At 41.3% G+C, this 16,446-nt stretch overlaps 1 protein-coding gene across 1 annotated transcript in view; it reads right to left on the reverse strand.

The window, feature by feature from the left end:
* The window catches only part of LOC106963692 (transcription factor 7-like 1-A), a 35,025-nt gene extending 21,863 nt beyond the window's left edge, over positions 1-13,162 (reverse strand). The window contains exons 1-4 of the mRNA XM_015058739.1: positions 12,202-13,162; positions 12,056-12,125; positions 8,503-8,639; positions 396-473 (exon numbers count right to left, since the gene is read on the reverse strand). Coding sequence (XP_014914225.1) covers positions 396-473; positions 8,503-8,639; positions 12,056-12,125; positions 12,202-12,375 — 459 coding nt within the window. The 5' untranslated portion in view covers positions 12,376-13,162. The remainder of the gene's footprint in view (positions 1-395; positions 474-8,502; positions 8,640-12,055; positions 12,126-12,201) is intronic.
* Positions 13,163-16,446: the final 3,284 nt, after the last annotated feature.

Genomic DNA, 16,446 nt, shown 5'->3' on the forward strand with positions numbered 1-16,446 from the left:
AATAATAATAATAATAATAATAATAATAATAATAATAATAATAGATGAAGTTGGGTTGCAGTCAGAGAGAAATATCAAATGATTGGAAAAATGAAAAATATTTGAATATTTTTCATTTGTTCAGTGTTAAGTTACACTGAACCTACGAGATTTTTTGCTGACAGTTCAGTCATTTCTCTTCACTGGTAAATAAACAGTTCATGTCAGGAGATTCACTGCCTTCTTCAGGCATAGAGAAAGTACTGGAATGTTGGATTAAAGTAAATGATAAAGTGAACACCTTATTTGTGCATGATGTTTGTTGAACATTCCACATCCTCTCTACTGTTATGGCAGCATAAAAACGTGGGAAATTCAACAAGTTGTGTGTGTGTAGCATAGAGGGAGAGTCTTACCAGGTGTGTGGGAGCAGCAGAATCTCTGATAGCTGCTCTTCCTGGGATGTCGAGGAGAGGCCACTGAAAAGGCAGGTACTGCGGGGAGACAGAAGCTGCCATCAGCTGTTTTATTGTCAAGGTATGGTGCACTTTTGTATTCAGACGATTTTAGCCATTGCTGGCTAACCGACAGAGCTACAAAGTTGGGGTGCACCATTATAAATTGGCACCGATATCCTTAATGTTGGTAGATGAGTGATCGGCAGATACTTGCATGTGAAGCTGATCTTATCTACTGATCTCAGGTCTATAAATCAGCTGCTGCCCTCTTTTACTCTGCTGTGAGAGAAGTTTGAGTGACAGACTGGCCCACCAGGTCATGTTTGCACGTTGCAGTCGCTCCACTTTTGCTAACTCAGCAACTTTCTTGCTACATTTAGCAACATTCAGACAAAAACAAAAAGCAAAAAAAATAAAAAATAAAAAATAAAAAAGTCATTATTGGAAGTCAAAATACACATCAGCAGGTCAGGCTTTTTAAATATCAGTAATCAGCCAGGAAATTGCTGTCGGTGCAGGTCTACTACAAAGCAATGGTTTAGATCAAAAAGATTACTTGTGTTAGATCAAAGTCTAGATCTAAATCCAGTTGAGAATCTGTGGCAGGACTTGCACCATTGATGCTCACAGTCGCTCTCCGTCCACCTTGACTGAGCTTTACAAAAAAATGAAAAATAGAAAAACCTTCAGTCTCTATCAGGACAGCTGCAGCAACACTCCCAAAACATGCAGAGGGTCATAAATGCACTGATCCCATATTAACATCTGTATCTAAATCGATTCTAAATTGGGCATCAGGGACAATGTCTCCAATACATAAGGGCAGATCTATTCAGTCTAATTCTATGCTTTGTGCTCTGAGTGACGTTATGCTTTATTTATTTTATATTATATTTAGAATTCCTAAATATACTTTCTGAACCATTTGAAATATTTGTTAGTTTATTTTTAGATGTTTGACCAAAGTAGTCAACCTGTTGTTTTTGTAACAGTTACAGGCTTTCTTTATTAATTACTTCACATTGGCTGTTCTACGGGCTGCACAGTGGTGCAGTTGGTAGAGCTGTTGTCTTGCAGCAAGAAGGTTCTGGGTTCAATTCCCGGTCCCAGTCTTTCTGCATGGAGTTTGCATGTTCTCCCTGTGCATGTGTGGGTTCTCTACGGGTACTCCGGTTTCCTCCCACAGTCCAAAAACATGTCAGGTTAATTGGCACCTAACTAAGGGACAAGGGTGTAAAGAAAATGGATGGATGGCTGTTCTACTCCTAACTGCACTGAATGAACAAATTAAAGTTGTTTTTACATGTTTATGCATTTAAGTGAGCTGCACTAGTGCTGAGTTATCAAATTAATTTATTAATAATTAATTCAGTAAATGTGTGAATTTGTTTTAAAAAAACATTTTAAGTCAATTAATCACCATCTTTCTTTGTTGGCTGATACTATAACTCAGATATCGGTATATGCAAGCCACACTTTTCAGATCTGTTAAACCATGTGAATATTATTATTCCACTTCATAAAGGGAAGGGTCTGTCAGGCTTCCCAGTAACAGAGGTAAGCAGACTTTAGGAAGGTGACGACTTGTGGGGAGCAGAGGCAGAAGGCATGATGGGAACTTTAAATGACCAGCCTCAAGACGAGCAAATATTGGCTCTGGGATTCTAACACAAGATAAGGTGGTTAAGTGTCCTCCTCTCCTCTTCATTTGTCACTTGTTTACATTCCCCACTGTCCCTCCCAACCTCCCTTCATTGATGCTGAGCCTCCACAGCAGGAAGCTGCCTGCAGATAAGAACTCAGAGCTGATGGTCCTGATGAACAGGCTGCTGGGTGGAGATGGGTCTGCTGAAAGGCCCTTTGGTGCTCCTTCAGCTGTGAGTGACGCCTACAGGCTCTCAACTGTGACCTTTGACTCTGACTTACAGAAGATAAACCAAAGCAAGGCAGGGAGGCCTTCTGACTCTAACCCGACACTTTCAGCTATTTATACATTTTGGGATATCGATTTTTGATTTGTGATACTGAAAATGCTTTAACAGCTTTCACCATGGTTGGAAAGTAACAGAGGAAGATTTTAGCTGCTTGAGTCATCAGCTCAAATAACAAGAGCAAAAAAAGAGAAAGAGGCAGGGCTGTGCTGTTATGTTTTGGCTAAGTTACTACAATTAAAACACTGAGCAGGATGGCCCACTAGTATGGATCATCTCCAGGAGTCGCCTCAACATTAGGCAACCATTAGGTGCAGATGTTTTGCACTTTAAACAGAGAGTACATCATAGAGATAATGGAATTAATTTAAAAAAAAAGTAAGGATTTCCATCAGAGCATAATCTCTGACCAGAAATGCACAGTATTCCATGCAGCTCATATGGAGGCATGGAGGGTTATATCAAACCCTATTTCCATCACGGGAGAAGAAGTGGAGGAATAGAAATACCTCTATGTTCATCTGGACAACAGACTGGACTTGTTGAGGAAGCTAAAATCCTTCAAGGATAAGTCTGTTGTTGAGAGCGCCATCTTTTCTGAGTCATCTGTTGAGGCAGCAGCATCAAATTCAAATCTCTGGACTAATGACTAGGAGACAGGACTCGAAACAAGACCACCAAACTATGTTAGTCTCATCAGTCCTGGAACTACGTCAGACAAACATTTAGGCATGAAAGAGCGAGACCCCCCGCCCCCACACACACACAAGAGCAACAAGACCGGCCTCTGCACACAGCCGGTCTGTAGCCCGGCCCCTGCTTCAGCGCTCAGAGGAAGCTGAGGATCAGCGCTAACTGGATCCAGCTGCTGGAAACACCACAACACTGTTCCACTCAAACACACACACTACGAACCCATTACTGAGCCTCGGGTAAGGATCTGAGCTCAGGGGAAACTTGTTGGGATTACTGCTGGTTACGAGCCGCAAACAGCTCAGGTTCTCCACAACAGACCAATGAGAGGCCAGCGGAGAACGGCTACAGGAGTTCAGGGAAAAACCTGGAAAATCCTGATGATCTGCCTTAGGTAGTGAATTTGTGACTCTAGTGTCAGAATGATTTCCTCGACCAAGTCTATCAGGTCAGACACTAATGGAGTGTTTCCTGAAGATGGATTGAGCCACCGGATCAGAGACCAAAGTCAAAGAGGAAGCATCTAAACACACACAGGAGCAGAAAGTGACTGAAATGTCTCTGGAGTCAGAAACAGAAAAAGTCACAGATTTATCAGCAGGAAGCAGCAACCTCTTCTGGAACCTGAACCCGAACCTGACTACAAGACCTAATAATAATAATAATAATAAAGTATTTTGTGGCCACTCCAAAAACAGGAGACGGACGAGGCATTCTGGGTAAATACAACCAAACTAAACATGCACATGACCATATACAACTACAGACAATTTACCATGGCTCAGAGTGGGACAGATGCTTGCAGATTTAAAATCTCTAATTTTTAGCAAAAAATTATGTCAAATCTATGACTCTGTAAAACTCTGGGAAGGCGTCACTGTTGAAAAGATTTAGAGATGATGTTCGACCACTAACATGAGAGGAGCTAGCTGAAGAAGGGAGTCAGCTCTGGCTGAGAATGCCACCAAGTGGCCCTAAATGAGGAGTATCCAAAGTGTGGCCCCTGGATCAGTTGTGTTTGCTCTCCATTCCAAGCAAAGAGTATAGTGTATCCTGACCTGGGTCCCCCAAATCTGTATGACTAATTTGTTCAACTTGGCTAAAAAGCAAATGTTTAATGTTTGTCTTAGTCAAAAGAAAACTAAAATTTAGTCAATCCTCCCATTACCCCATCTGCAGCCCTCCAAATAAAAACTGCATTTATTATAATAGAGGGTTTTATAGGCCTGTGTTATGTTTTGGATCTGCAATGATTTACAGAATCCTCACCCTCAACAATGTTTGCTAACCTAAGTGTGAGGGGTTAAATAAAAAATGAAATAAATAAATAGATGGATGAATAATCTCAGTTTTTATGGCTCAAAAACCAGGAGATTTTGATATGCCAGATTTTGTCAATTTGTGCTACAGTCCCCAAAATATGAGGTAATCTTGTATTTGACCATCAGCAGTGGCCAAAATCGGAGGAATGGGCAGGTCAGGTTTTTAAAGATTGGTGATTGGCCAGAAAACTATAAATCGATGCAGCCCTACTACTCAGCCCATCATGCTGCTGTAACGGCCACGTCTACTTTCTGTGCAGAATATTGAAAAACTATCAACAAAAAATGATTCATAGATCAGGTCAGATGTCAAATAATTCAGACATACAGCTGAACATTGTTAGCTCTGGTGTGAGTCGCGTGTCACTGTGGTGAAGCAACATAAACAAGGAAGTGTGCATCAGGCAACAATGACCTGAGATAAAACAGGGGTCAGAGTGGAAAAATGAGGAGGAATCATTTCTCTGAGAGTCCAGAGCCATTTACTGTAGGTCACATTCTATTGTTATTTTGTTTATGATCTTTCAGCCACATTATCTGGAATAAAGACTCGTATCGCCTGTTGTCCCATCTGTCACTATGACCACATGTGACCAGCATGTTTTCTAAAGAGACGGCATTTTAAGTGATGAGCAGGTTTACAGGTTGGATGAGCAGACGCCCCTCAGTGTTGAGGCTCTTCCTGTCGGATGAGTCCCTGAGCTGCAGGGGCGTGCGGCGCTGTGGGGAGGAGGCGGGGGACACGGGGGGCGTTATGGGAGGAGGGCGAAGTGAGCAGACAGGTCGTCTCTGTACGCCGCCTCCTGCTTCCTGCCTGCACCCATCAGCACAATAAACAGTCTGTATTATAGTTCAGCTAGCGAGCAACCAGCAGAGGTTTGTTTACAAAGACTCTGCTTGAGATAGCAGGTCCATCTCCTCATCCTCCATAAACACTCCCAACAGTCTGAGGAGGCAGAGAGCGACTCCTCTCTGAGAAGGTCTGATAAACAGCAGAACAACTCTGGTTCTGAGGCTGAATGTAGCCTTCAGAGGAAACAACGGCCTCAGTGAATGAATGATAGTGACAGCGTGTCATCACGTCCCACAGAGGCCTGCTGAAGGTCCATCACCAACACCAGAACCAAGAAAACAGCCGAGCTGAAGGCCAGTAGTGGAAACAATGAATCCACTACTGAAATAATCAACTAATTTAGTAATCAAACCTTATCTGGAGTAGACACACTCCCTCAATCAAACACACACCACACAGAAAAAAAGTCACAAAAGTCTGCAAGGCGGCAAAGATGTCTGACGTGCTGAAGTTCATGAATGTGACTTGGCCCACCAGCTTGGTGCCCTGATCCTGACACGCAGCAAATCAGCCATCCCTCTGGTTTAGCTGTCAGTGGGGAAATATCCCCCATGGCTGCATAACACTGAGCTTAGTAATACATCCATGATAGTTAAAGACGGAGAGAAAAATGTAGAGTCGATAAAAAAAGAATTTATTAAAGTGATATAATACAGTTCCATAATAATAAAGACGAATAGAAAACATTTTCAAGACTTTTTCTTTAGGAATGTTCTGTCAAATATCTAGACATATTCAGGACACGTTCAAGTACTTCTTCAATAGCTATTGATAGCAGACTGATCGCTGTTATTAAAGTAGGAATGCACTGGTTTCTGACTGATCACCAATATTTAAAAAGCCTGACTGATTTTGGCCTTTAGAGATTTGTTTCTGTAAAACTAGATATAGAAAAAAGTAGAGTAGCCAACAGTAGACAGGCTGCTGTTATACACAGCCCTCAAAGAGCCTTGTGGTGGTAGAAAAGATTGGTGGGTAAGGTTGGTTCACATGCAAGTATCACCCAAAATTAAAAGAAAAATTAAAGAAACCGGGCTGATAAAGCCAGCAGCTGGGATACACAGAGGGCTTAAAGACCATTCAGACTCTGTGACGGACAACAATGAGCCAGAAAGAGAAAGGATGGCTGCTACAAAGCTGAGGAATGCAGGTGTTTGTGTGAGGAAGCTGGGCTGTGTGTTTAACCTGTGTGTGTGTGTGTGTGTGTGTGTGTGGCTTAAATAAGTACAGGCAAGACTTCCAAAACAAACACGCAAAGGAAAAAGAAAGACAGCCTGAAGCTCTGAGTCTAAAAGCTTCAGCTGCAGCGTCATGTGTGGCTTTAGCTGTGAGTTGACAACTTCAGTTAAACTTTTCCCCTGAGGTCATCAACTCAAACTTTCCTTTGCTGTAACACTTCACATTAAACATCCTGAAACTTGTCTCACTTCCACAGAGGCAACATTTAAACATGGCTGAGAGCAGAGATGTATTAAACCATCAGACAGCGGCCCCTAATCCAAGCTTATCCTCCAAAACGCTGTAGGGACGGGAAATTGAGCAACACTCTGCAAATCCTGCCTGGTACCTGGCAGCTACAGCATCTAATCTGCAGCAGAGAATCAGACGCAATCAGAGCTCATTCCTGCTGGAGGCAGGCATGCAGGCAGGCTGTGTCCAGGCCTGTCTAACACGCCACCATTACAAGGCAGGTCAGAAACACACACACAGTGCACACATACTGTACACAGCAGACCTGCAGGCGGTGGTGTCTGGGCCTCAGTTTGCTAAAATATAATATCCCTGCAATATGAAGCAGCAACTACAGGTTTCAGCTTCCTGAGCCACCCTTTAGTGTCGTCGGTTTCTGATAAGACTTAACCAGCAGGTCCCTGAGGACTTCACAGCCATGCCAGAACATCCACACATGACAGAACCTTGCAAACTGCTTAAACTTCTTCATGTTCCAGGTCCTTTCCTGCACAAACTTCAGGTGTTTCATGGGGATTTAATGTGAAAACGTAAAAGTTCACACACATAGTTTAAGGTTATCTCAGTTTTTCTTGATTGTTTACACATAAATAGTGATACTTGAGACACAATGACAACATGCAACTCATGCACCAACCCCTTGAACTAATTCTGCAAGTATAATTCCTACTTTACACTGAAACTGCAGTTGTAAATCACACTTTTTTTCAAAACACTACAAACAATTTCCTGCATTTGGCACCAAGTTTATGAAGAAAATCTCTTGTTTTCACAAGGAACACGCTATCATTCAAAATCCTAAATCAACTGCCCTACTATGCGCACAGGCTCATCACATGGCCAAACACCTGTCACACACACACACCTAGTCCTTCTCCAAGCTACGGAAGATGCAGCAGTAGCTTTTCATGCCAAGATGTTTTACTGCTTGTCCAACATTGTGAGGTCAGTCCCGAACAGAAGAGAGGAGGCAGCATAGTTTGCTTTTATAGTTTACAGTAAATTATGTGCAACCTTGTGTTGGTTGGGATGTACAATGTGTAAATTGTTTTTATGGAAAACATAAGATTTGTTACTGTGTATTTGTGTGTTCCGAATATAAAAACAATATTCTAAAACACACACTTGCATGTACTATGTGCAGTAAGTGTAACACTGAGTCATTATGATGAATGGAGTGTTTTACACCGAGCACATCAGTGTTCAGCTGGTGCTTATGTCTAATCATATGAGGCTCTGTGTGCGAATCTGAAAAAAACATATACAATTTTAAGAAGATAGAACATTGTTTTGAATGTAAAGTTTCATCTTGCAGGAGAATTGGAGGGATTTGCCCCTTGTGTGTGTGTTTTTGATATGTGTGTTGAGTTCTGAGAGTATGAGGCGTCCTTTCAGAAAATGTATGTAAACAATCAAGAAAAACTGCAATAAGCTTCCACTGTCATCCAGAATATGTCACTGTGGAATATTGTCTCTGTTGCCCAGATATTGAACTAGTAGCAGGTCATGATAGCCGTCAGACTGACAGTCTTCAATCAGAGGTCTTTTCAGAGTTGTTGTAACACTGCCTGCTGCAGACATCCTGTCCCTGCACAGCGACTCTTTGAAGAACCTTTATGAGTTATGACAGCCTTTAACTTCCCTTTGGGATGAATAAAGTGTTTAACTAAACTGTAAAGGAAAATGTATGGGTTTTTTTAGAGTTTGTCTACAAATAGTAAACAAACAACCAAACAAGAGACATAATGAAGCAGTGTGGCCATCAGGATGCCGATCAGTGTTTGGTGCTGACTTACCGTCCGGCCGGTTGGGGCCAGAGCTCCATTAGTGAGGTAGGGGCTGCAGAGGTTCCCAAGGTCCGAGATCATAAAGAAGGGATAGCCAACATACGGAGAAGGCTGGAAGAGGCCCGTGTCATGCTGCTTCCGGGGCCCTGAGGAACAACATCAGCCTTAAGCTGGGGGAACTGCTACAATAACTCAACAGGGCTTCTGGGAAACTGAGTCTCCATTAAATCTAGACCCAGAAACACTGGGTCTAGAAACACCATATCTGATTGACAGACAGTGACATGCAAAAGTATTCATTCCTCTTAAACTTTTCTATATTTTCTCATATTACAACCACAAACAAATATTTTTCATTGGGATTTCAGGTGAAAGACCAACAAAGTGGTCTACCACTGTGAAGTAGAAAGAAAATTTAATTATAATTCAAAACATTTCTTACAAATAAAAAACAATGAAAAGTGCAGTGTGTAGAAGTATCCAGCCCCCTGAGTCAATCCTCTGTGAACCAGGTTCTGCTGCTATTGCAGCTCCTAGCCTTCAGGGCTTGATCTGAAATTTTTGCCCATTCTTTGCCAAACAGCTCAAACTCAGTCAGACTGGATGCATTGTGAGAGTGTTTGTGAACAGCAGCTTTCAGATCTTGCCACAGATTCTGGATTGGGTTTAGGATTGGACTTTGACTGGGCCGTTTTAACACATGACTATGCTTTGTGTTAAATCATTCCATTGTAACCCTGGCTTTAAGTTTAGGGTGTTTGTTGTGTTGGAAGCTGAACCTTCACCAAAGTCTCCAGCCCTAAGACTCCAATATTTTTTCTTCCTTTATTTGGCTCCATCCATCTGTACATCAACTTGGACCATCTTCCCCGATCCTGCTGAAGAGAAGCTACAGCCAACCATGATCCCGCCACCACCTTATTTGACAGTGGGCCTGGTGTGTTCAGAGTGATGTGCGGTGTAAGTTCTCCTCCACACATAAAGTTTTGCAATTTGGCCTAAAAGTTCAGTTTAGGTCTGGTCTGACCAAAGCTCCGTCTTCCACACGTTTGCCGTGTCCAACATGACTTCTGGTAAACTGCAAACGGGACTTCATATGGTTTTCTTTTAACAATGGCTTTCTCCTTGCCTCTCTTCCATGAAGACCTCATGTGTGCAGTGATGACTAATAGTTGTCCCGTGGACAGACTCCCCCTATGAGCTGTGGATCTCTACATTTGGTCCAGAGTCACCATGAGCCTCTTGGCTGCACCTCTGATCAGAGCTCTGCTTGTTCGGCCTGGAAGTTCATGTGGCTTTCAGTTGTTCCAGACTCTTTCCATTTCCAGATGATGGATTGAACAGTGAGATGTTGAAAGCTTGGGAAATCCTTTTATAGCATAAGACTGTTTTAAACTAAAAAGTCTTGAATCATATATTTTCTTTCCACTTCACAGTTGTACACTACTTTCTGTTGGTCTTTCACATTAAATTCCAGTGATATATATTGATGTTTGTGGTCGGAATGTGACAAAATATAGAAAAGTTCAAAGGCTATGAATACTTTTGCAAACCATTGTATTTGTATGTTTGACTAACTATAGAATGGATGTTTGAAAAAGAAAAAACATAAAAACGTCAATTAGGACTAAGATTCAATGACAATGACAACAGGAATGAATGTTTAATCATCATTTTGCCTTCCAGGTAATGAATGCAAAAATGCTAGCGCTTCCTTCTAATGTTTTAGATGTCTGAGAATTAACCAGAGATGCTGTGCTGAAAATGTTTTCTAAGCTGTCAGTTTCAGCCAAAAGTAATGACTCTGTCACCATGACTATGCTCACTTATGTAGAATCACTTCAAACCTTCTGGAAAGGTGGAAGAAATTTTAAATGAATTGTGTGTTTGCTGCCTCAGAAATGCAGCAACCCATTCAACATTTCTAATTCATTCAAAAATCAGTCGATGATCAACGATCCCCGGAGCTTTGACTGTCTACACCTGGATCAATCAGGATATTCACACTTTCTTCTGGAGGAATGTCTAGAGAGTGGCAACAGCAGGAGTTGATGGTACAATATGGCCCAGAAGGTTTAGGGCTGAACAAAATGACAAAAAGATTCTCAAGCCTAACAAGAATAGAAAAGTGTAAACTAGAGACGTATAAATCAGGCTTTTCCTAGCTGATGCCGATTTCCTGTTTGTGCTGAAGCCTGACTGCTCAGGCCAGTTTGTTTCTAAAGACTGAAACGCTCGAGAAAGTGAGCTGCAGAGTTAGAAAACACAGGAATTACAAGATGGCGAACTTTTAGTTATCAAAGCATGTCCCTAAGTTTTATCTGATTTCTACTGAACTCATCCATGAACTGATGCCTTTTCCTTTTAACTCTTCTTCCAGTTTCTTTTTAAAATCTGTTCGGCTGTGAACACAACAGTTTCACCTCAGTCATATGAAATAAGTCTAGATTTTGCTATAATTTTGTTTTTTTTTTGTTTTTTTTGGGATTTGTTAGCAGGAAATAGCAGGAGTTCTTAAACTCATGTTTATGTTAATTTTAGATTTTGTAAGGGCCTCCTTGAAGAAGAGATGCTGCATCTGTATGGGATAACCTTGAAATAAAAGAAAAATTTGACCAAAAAATATAATATATCTCAAAGATCACTGAGCTGATAAGGGAACAATCTGCTGTTCTGATTGGTCCATCTCCAACCATGCCCATAATCTGTCAGAAGCACAGGCCCAAATTCTGTATAAATATCTAAGTTCTATGACGTGAGCAGAGAAATTTGTTTTTCAGGGCGGAAACATTTCATTGAATTAATTGTGAATAACTGATTATTGAAGCGATTGTCAATCAATTTAGTAATTAAATAATTGAATATAGAGACTCATAAAAAGGCAATTTGCTGAATGAACAAGAGCAAACCTTTACAAAAATATTTTGCATTTAAGATAAAAAACTTAATCTATACATCTGTCCAACCCAAAACTCCTCAAGTAACAGTTTTTGTTTGACCTACCTTCAAGTTCTGTAAAAATAATATTCCTTTATTAAGCACCTCTTGCTATCGAATTATTAATCAAAGATAACCACCATATCAGCTCTACTTTGTATTGATGTTCAGACCAGCAGAAAGGTCTGAGTTGATGCTAGAAGGATTTTTAGCTGCAGATGCATCCTTTGCTACAAACCATCAAATGTTGACTAAAGGAATACTGTTATTGCATTTTGGTCAATAACATGTTTATTATGTTATTTAAAAATGAATTGCATTATTTGCATATTTTCATATTTTAATGTATGACTGATCTTATGTAAATGGGCATAAATAGTTAAATTAAAAATCTGCAGAATGTGGCCATTTTTTTCCAATTAAATTATTCATCCTCACAATAATTGATAGAATAATTCATGACCAAAATAATTGTTAGCATCCTCAATGTTTTAGTTCAAATTTCAAACTGCAGCTCATAACTGTTGATCTAAGACTCTGCATAAACTATTGCTTTGATAAAGAAGTCCCATATAATTTTTACCGCTAGAAGCATCATAATCCGGAATGCCATGCTGCTACCTACCTTCCTGAAACAGCTGGCCGTGCCTGGCCCTGCTCTCAACATCTGGATGCGGCTTGGGGCGCCTGTCTGCCTGCACACAGAGCCACAGCAGCATGAAGACACCCGGAGCACAGTGGGAAGCATTCACGGACCTCTGCTCAACTCACCTCCGAGTCAGAGCTGTTGGTGGTCTCCGACTCGTTGACTAGGGACGACTTGACATCATCCAAGTCCCGTTCCGAGGACACATTGGGTTTCTCCTCCTGTTCCCCCTCGTCTTTGAAGGCGATCAACTCATCGTTAGCCCCCAGGTCGTCTCCGTCTCTGCCCAGCTGCGGCATGTTGGGACGTTAGCCGCGGAGGCTAATGGTGGAGGCTGAACTAGACCCGAGTTGGTTTAAACAAAATGCGACCCTGGAAAAGCTCACACAGAGCATTTAGCTCACGTTAGCTGTGTGCCGAACAGCCCAGAGCCTTAATTTGAGTACAATTAGGCCTATTATGTTTCTCACCTCTATCAGGAGATATTGAAACAATCCTAAAAGTCTCGAGCAAGTTAGCTAGCTACCTGCGGCGTTCACGGACCCTTCAGTTCCTGGCGTCGAATTCCTGAGATGTGGAAGTCTCTCTCTCTTTTTCACTTGGAAAACCGTCCATATAAAACACAGCTCTCATAAGAAATGAAAAAAAAATCATAAAAGCCACTCATAACACACTCAGAAGCCCTGACATTATAAAACCGAGCCCAGTCCAAAAAAGTTTACGTCCACTTCTGCTGCACGGTTACTTTACTGGAAAAAGTCGAGGCTCCTTCTGATTAAATTCCCGCATCTGTAGTCCAATTTGGAAAAAGCATAATCCCCAAAACAGTGATTTAATCCGTGTTTATTCCCGTACAGATTGCTTGTTCTAAGGGTGCAGAGGCGTGGGAACAGCCAGCCTGGTTGGCGTCTCTGAAGTGGAGTGGAAGTGGAAGGAAAAGGCTGCGGAGTGGAGCTGCTGTCGGATCAGAGCGCGCGTGGGGAGGGAATAAGTGTAGGGGAGAGGGGTACTGATCTGAGAGCAGCACAGCGAAGGATCCACGGCTCCACGTGCTGAGGAACAGATTACTAAACTGATCCCACATCAGGGCCAACAGGTTGGTACTGTTTGTTTGCGAAGGAGGCAAAGAAAGGAGGAGAGGAGGAGTTTAGATGGGAAAAAATGTCCTTTCGAGTTTAAAGCAGCAGTTACACATTTTTCTGACCTTATGACCTACGTGACTGTGAAGTAGTTTGAAGTAACACCAACCAGGACGCAGGTCACTACAGTAAATGCAGGCTTGTTTCTTTAAGTTTCCTAAAACGAATACTGCAAAAAAAAATAAAATAAAAAATAAATAAAATAAAATACGTATATTTTGATTCAGAAAAATAATTTTCTGTGAGAACAGCAGATTTTGAACAGGAACAAGAATAGACAACTTTGCACTCATGGAATTTGTAAAGACAATAACAATTACAGATAATGCAGAATATGTTTTAGGTAGATCTGATCTGAGGGAAGTTGTTGATTTTAAAATATGATAAAAGAAAAACAAGCATATAGTAGGAGAGGAGTAGCATTATACTTGCACTATATTGGTGAAGTAGATTTCAATAAAAACTTAGGTATTCAAAGAGGCTAAATATGGGGTTTCCCAAGGTTCAGTGCTGGGACCAGTGATGTTTCTTTTGCATGTTATTGACATTTGTAAAATTTCCATAATTTATGTTTGCGAATACCGTTGAAGTATTTTGTCTTGGAAATGACTCAGTTCATCTATTGCAGACAGTGGGAGAAGAATTACATTTTAAAAACCGGTTAATGTTAAGATTATATGATCTAAGATTAACAACATTTATATTGTTTGGTAATTTACAACTAAACTTTTGTATGTCTGAATGAATATGTAGGAAATGTAAAAAATGGTAAATGTAGTGCTATGTTTGTATGGCCAAATGAGACCATTCATGAGGTGCAGGGGAGCGTATGTTCATAATTCCTGAAAGGCAGAAAGTGAAAAGAAAAAAATATTTTCAAATCACAACTTTCTTTACATCATCAGCTCCCTGGAGCTCCCTCACTCAGTCAGCATAGACGTTTTACTGAAGATCTGTAGAAAAATGTTTACAAGAATGTGGAACTAGGAATTTTCAATAAGATTTCCAAACTCCAAGACTTAGGTTGGTAGTAGGGACGCTAGGCTCTATGTCTTCAAAGGAAAGATTTTTTAAAAGTTTCAGCACTTCTTAGTTTTTACTGACATTTTTCCACAGCTGTCTTTTTTTTATCAAAAAGAGACGTATCAGCCCATCCTGCTGCCCATATCTGAGAGCTGCCTCACTGAGGAGGTGCAGCATGCAGCAAGATGCACAAATATGTCCTGCTGCAGGACAAAGAGCACATAAACATAGCCATTACTGGTCCCACTCACAATTCAATTGGGGCCCCATGCAGAGAGCAGCCTGGCGGCAATTAGGATGCATTACCTCGTAACTCACCCTCTGTGTTTCTTTGTTAGCTCTCTTCTCTTCCTGAACATTCTCCTGTTTGCTCTTTGTGCAGCTTGGCCTCTCACAGATTACATTTCGAAATGAGGTCACAGTTTGCTGCCAGTTATAGTTTACATATTATTATTAAAATGAGAAGATCTTAAAAATCTGGGGGTTTTTAGGATTCAGTATGATTTTAATAATTATTTTTCCCTTTTTCTGCTGAAATTAGAAATGGAAACCACTATATAAAAAAAAGTAAAATACAAAAAATTGGTGTTTCCTGAAAAATAACAAGCATATGGTTAAAACTGGTCTAAAGTACTACCAGGACATCTTCATTATAAAAAGCATAATTGGCAGCTGAAAACAATAGGATGTTCTGGGTAGATTTAACCTTAATTTATGCTCCAATATTTTGCTTAAAAATATTGGTATAAAGTCAGAGGAGGACGTATGGGACCCAAGGAGCTGATTGGCTAACTAAGTGGTGTTCAAAGTCACTTCTTATTGGTTGGTGTCCTGAATGGTTTAGATGTTGTCCACCTTTGACCTAGACATTTCATTATGACTGTTAGCATATCTATAAAACTAGATTTTCCAACAATGAAACATGGCACTTCCTTTAATCTCTAAATAAATAGAAATGTTACATTTAATAGAATTCTGACTAGAATTCCTCTAGGGCAGTGTTCCCTGAAGATCAGGATTTAGAAAGACTGTTTTAAATAGATGTAATCTTTTGTAACTCTTTACTTTTGGTAGTTCCTTATTTGAAGTATGTAAAGGTGGGTAAATGATGTACTTGTAGAATGCTTGATCTAATTCAGATGACTCTGAAGCACTTCACACTACATTCAGTCATTCATTCACACACTGATGGCGGTGAGCTACACTGTAGCCACAGCTGCCCTGGGACACACTGACAGAGGCAACACAGCACCACCAGACCCTCTGACCACCACCAGCAGACAAGGTAAAAACACAACAATGAGTCAGACAGGGAGCGTTTGAACCAGCAACCCACCGGTTACAGGCTGAACTCCTACCTGCTGAGTCACTGTTATCCAGGGTAGGAAGACAGGATGGGCACAAATGGCAATGATATTGGTGTGGGGGGGTGGAGGGCCACCTGGTGTACATGAGCTCACATTTGATGGTGATGACAGGCCAATATTCAGGGGAGCAAAGCTCTGATCAAAAGTCCTCCAAACCTTTTAGTGGGTGTTTTGAACCAGAACATGATGGAGCTGAAAACATCTGGAGTTGTCATGGATACCAGTCATGTTGTTCTGCTTGTTATTTTATACATTTGTTTGGTCCTTCTGGTTTCTATTCAGGAATTTTATCTCCATCTGAACACACACAGCCCAAACAGAGTTTCCTCCCTTTTGTCTGAAATGAAGAGGTCACTCTGTCGCCTCTTGTCTGAGGTTGTAACGGAGCAGACATGCAGCGGCCACCCCATGCCTCTTCCCCGTCTCTCCCAGGGTAAAGGATCTTCACAGACTGGAGCTCTGCCAAACACTGAAGCCTTTTTATAATCCTCTCCTGCCGATACACACAGCTGCTGGTGTGTGTGCAGCATCGGAGCACAATGGTTGTTTCAGTGTGCACAAAGTTTTTTTTTCCTCCAGCCTGTCAGACAGGGCTGCAGAGACCCGTGAGGAATGAGATGGAATTCTGGCGTTACACAAGCCGAACCCTCTAAATCAACCGTGAACGTTCGCAGGTCTCAGGTCCATAACCCCCTTTTCCTGCTCCTAATGGTGGAAGTGAAACTGGAGACCCGGGGTGTAGTCATGAATCCAGATGTGCTAATTCTCCCTCTCTTAGCATTTCATACTTGTTGGCTGAGTGGAAAACAAAGAACACTTCTGAGTTTGGGGTAAAGAGGTG

The sequence above is a fragment of the Poecilia latipinna genome, unplaced genomic scaffold, assembly GCF_001443285.1.
Source record: "Poecilia latipinna isolate Pla-1442-1.1 unplaced genomic scaffold, P_latipinna-1.0 Scaffold1569, whole genome shotgun sequence".
NCBI classification, from domain to species: domain Eukaryota; kingdom Metazoa; phylum Chordata; class Actinopteri; order Cyprinodontiformes; family Poeciliidae; genus Poecilia; species Poecilia latipinna.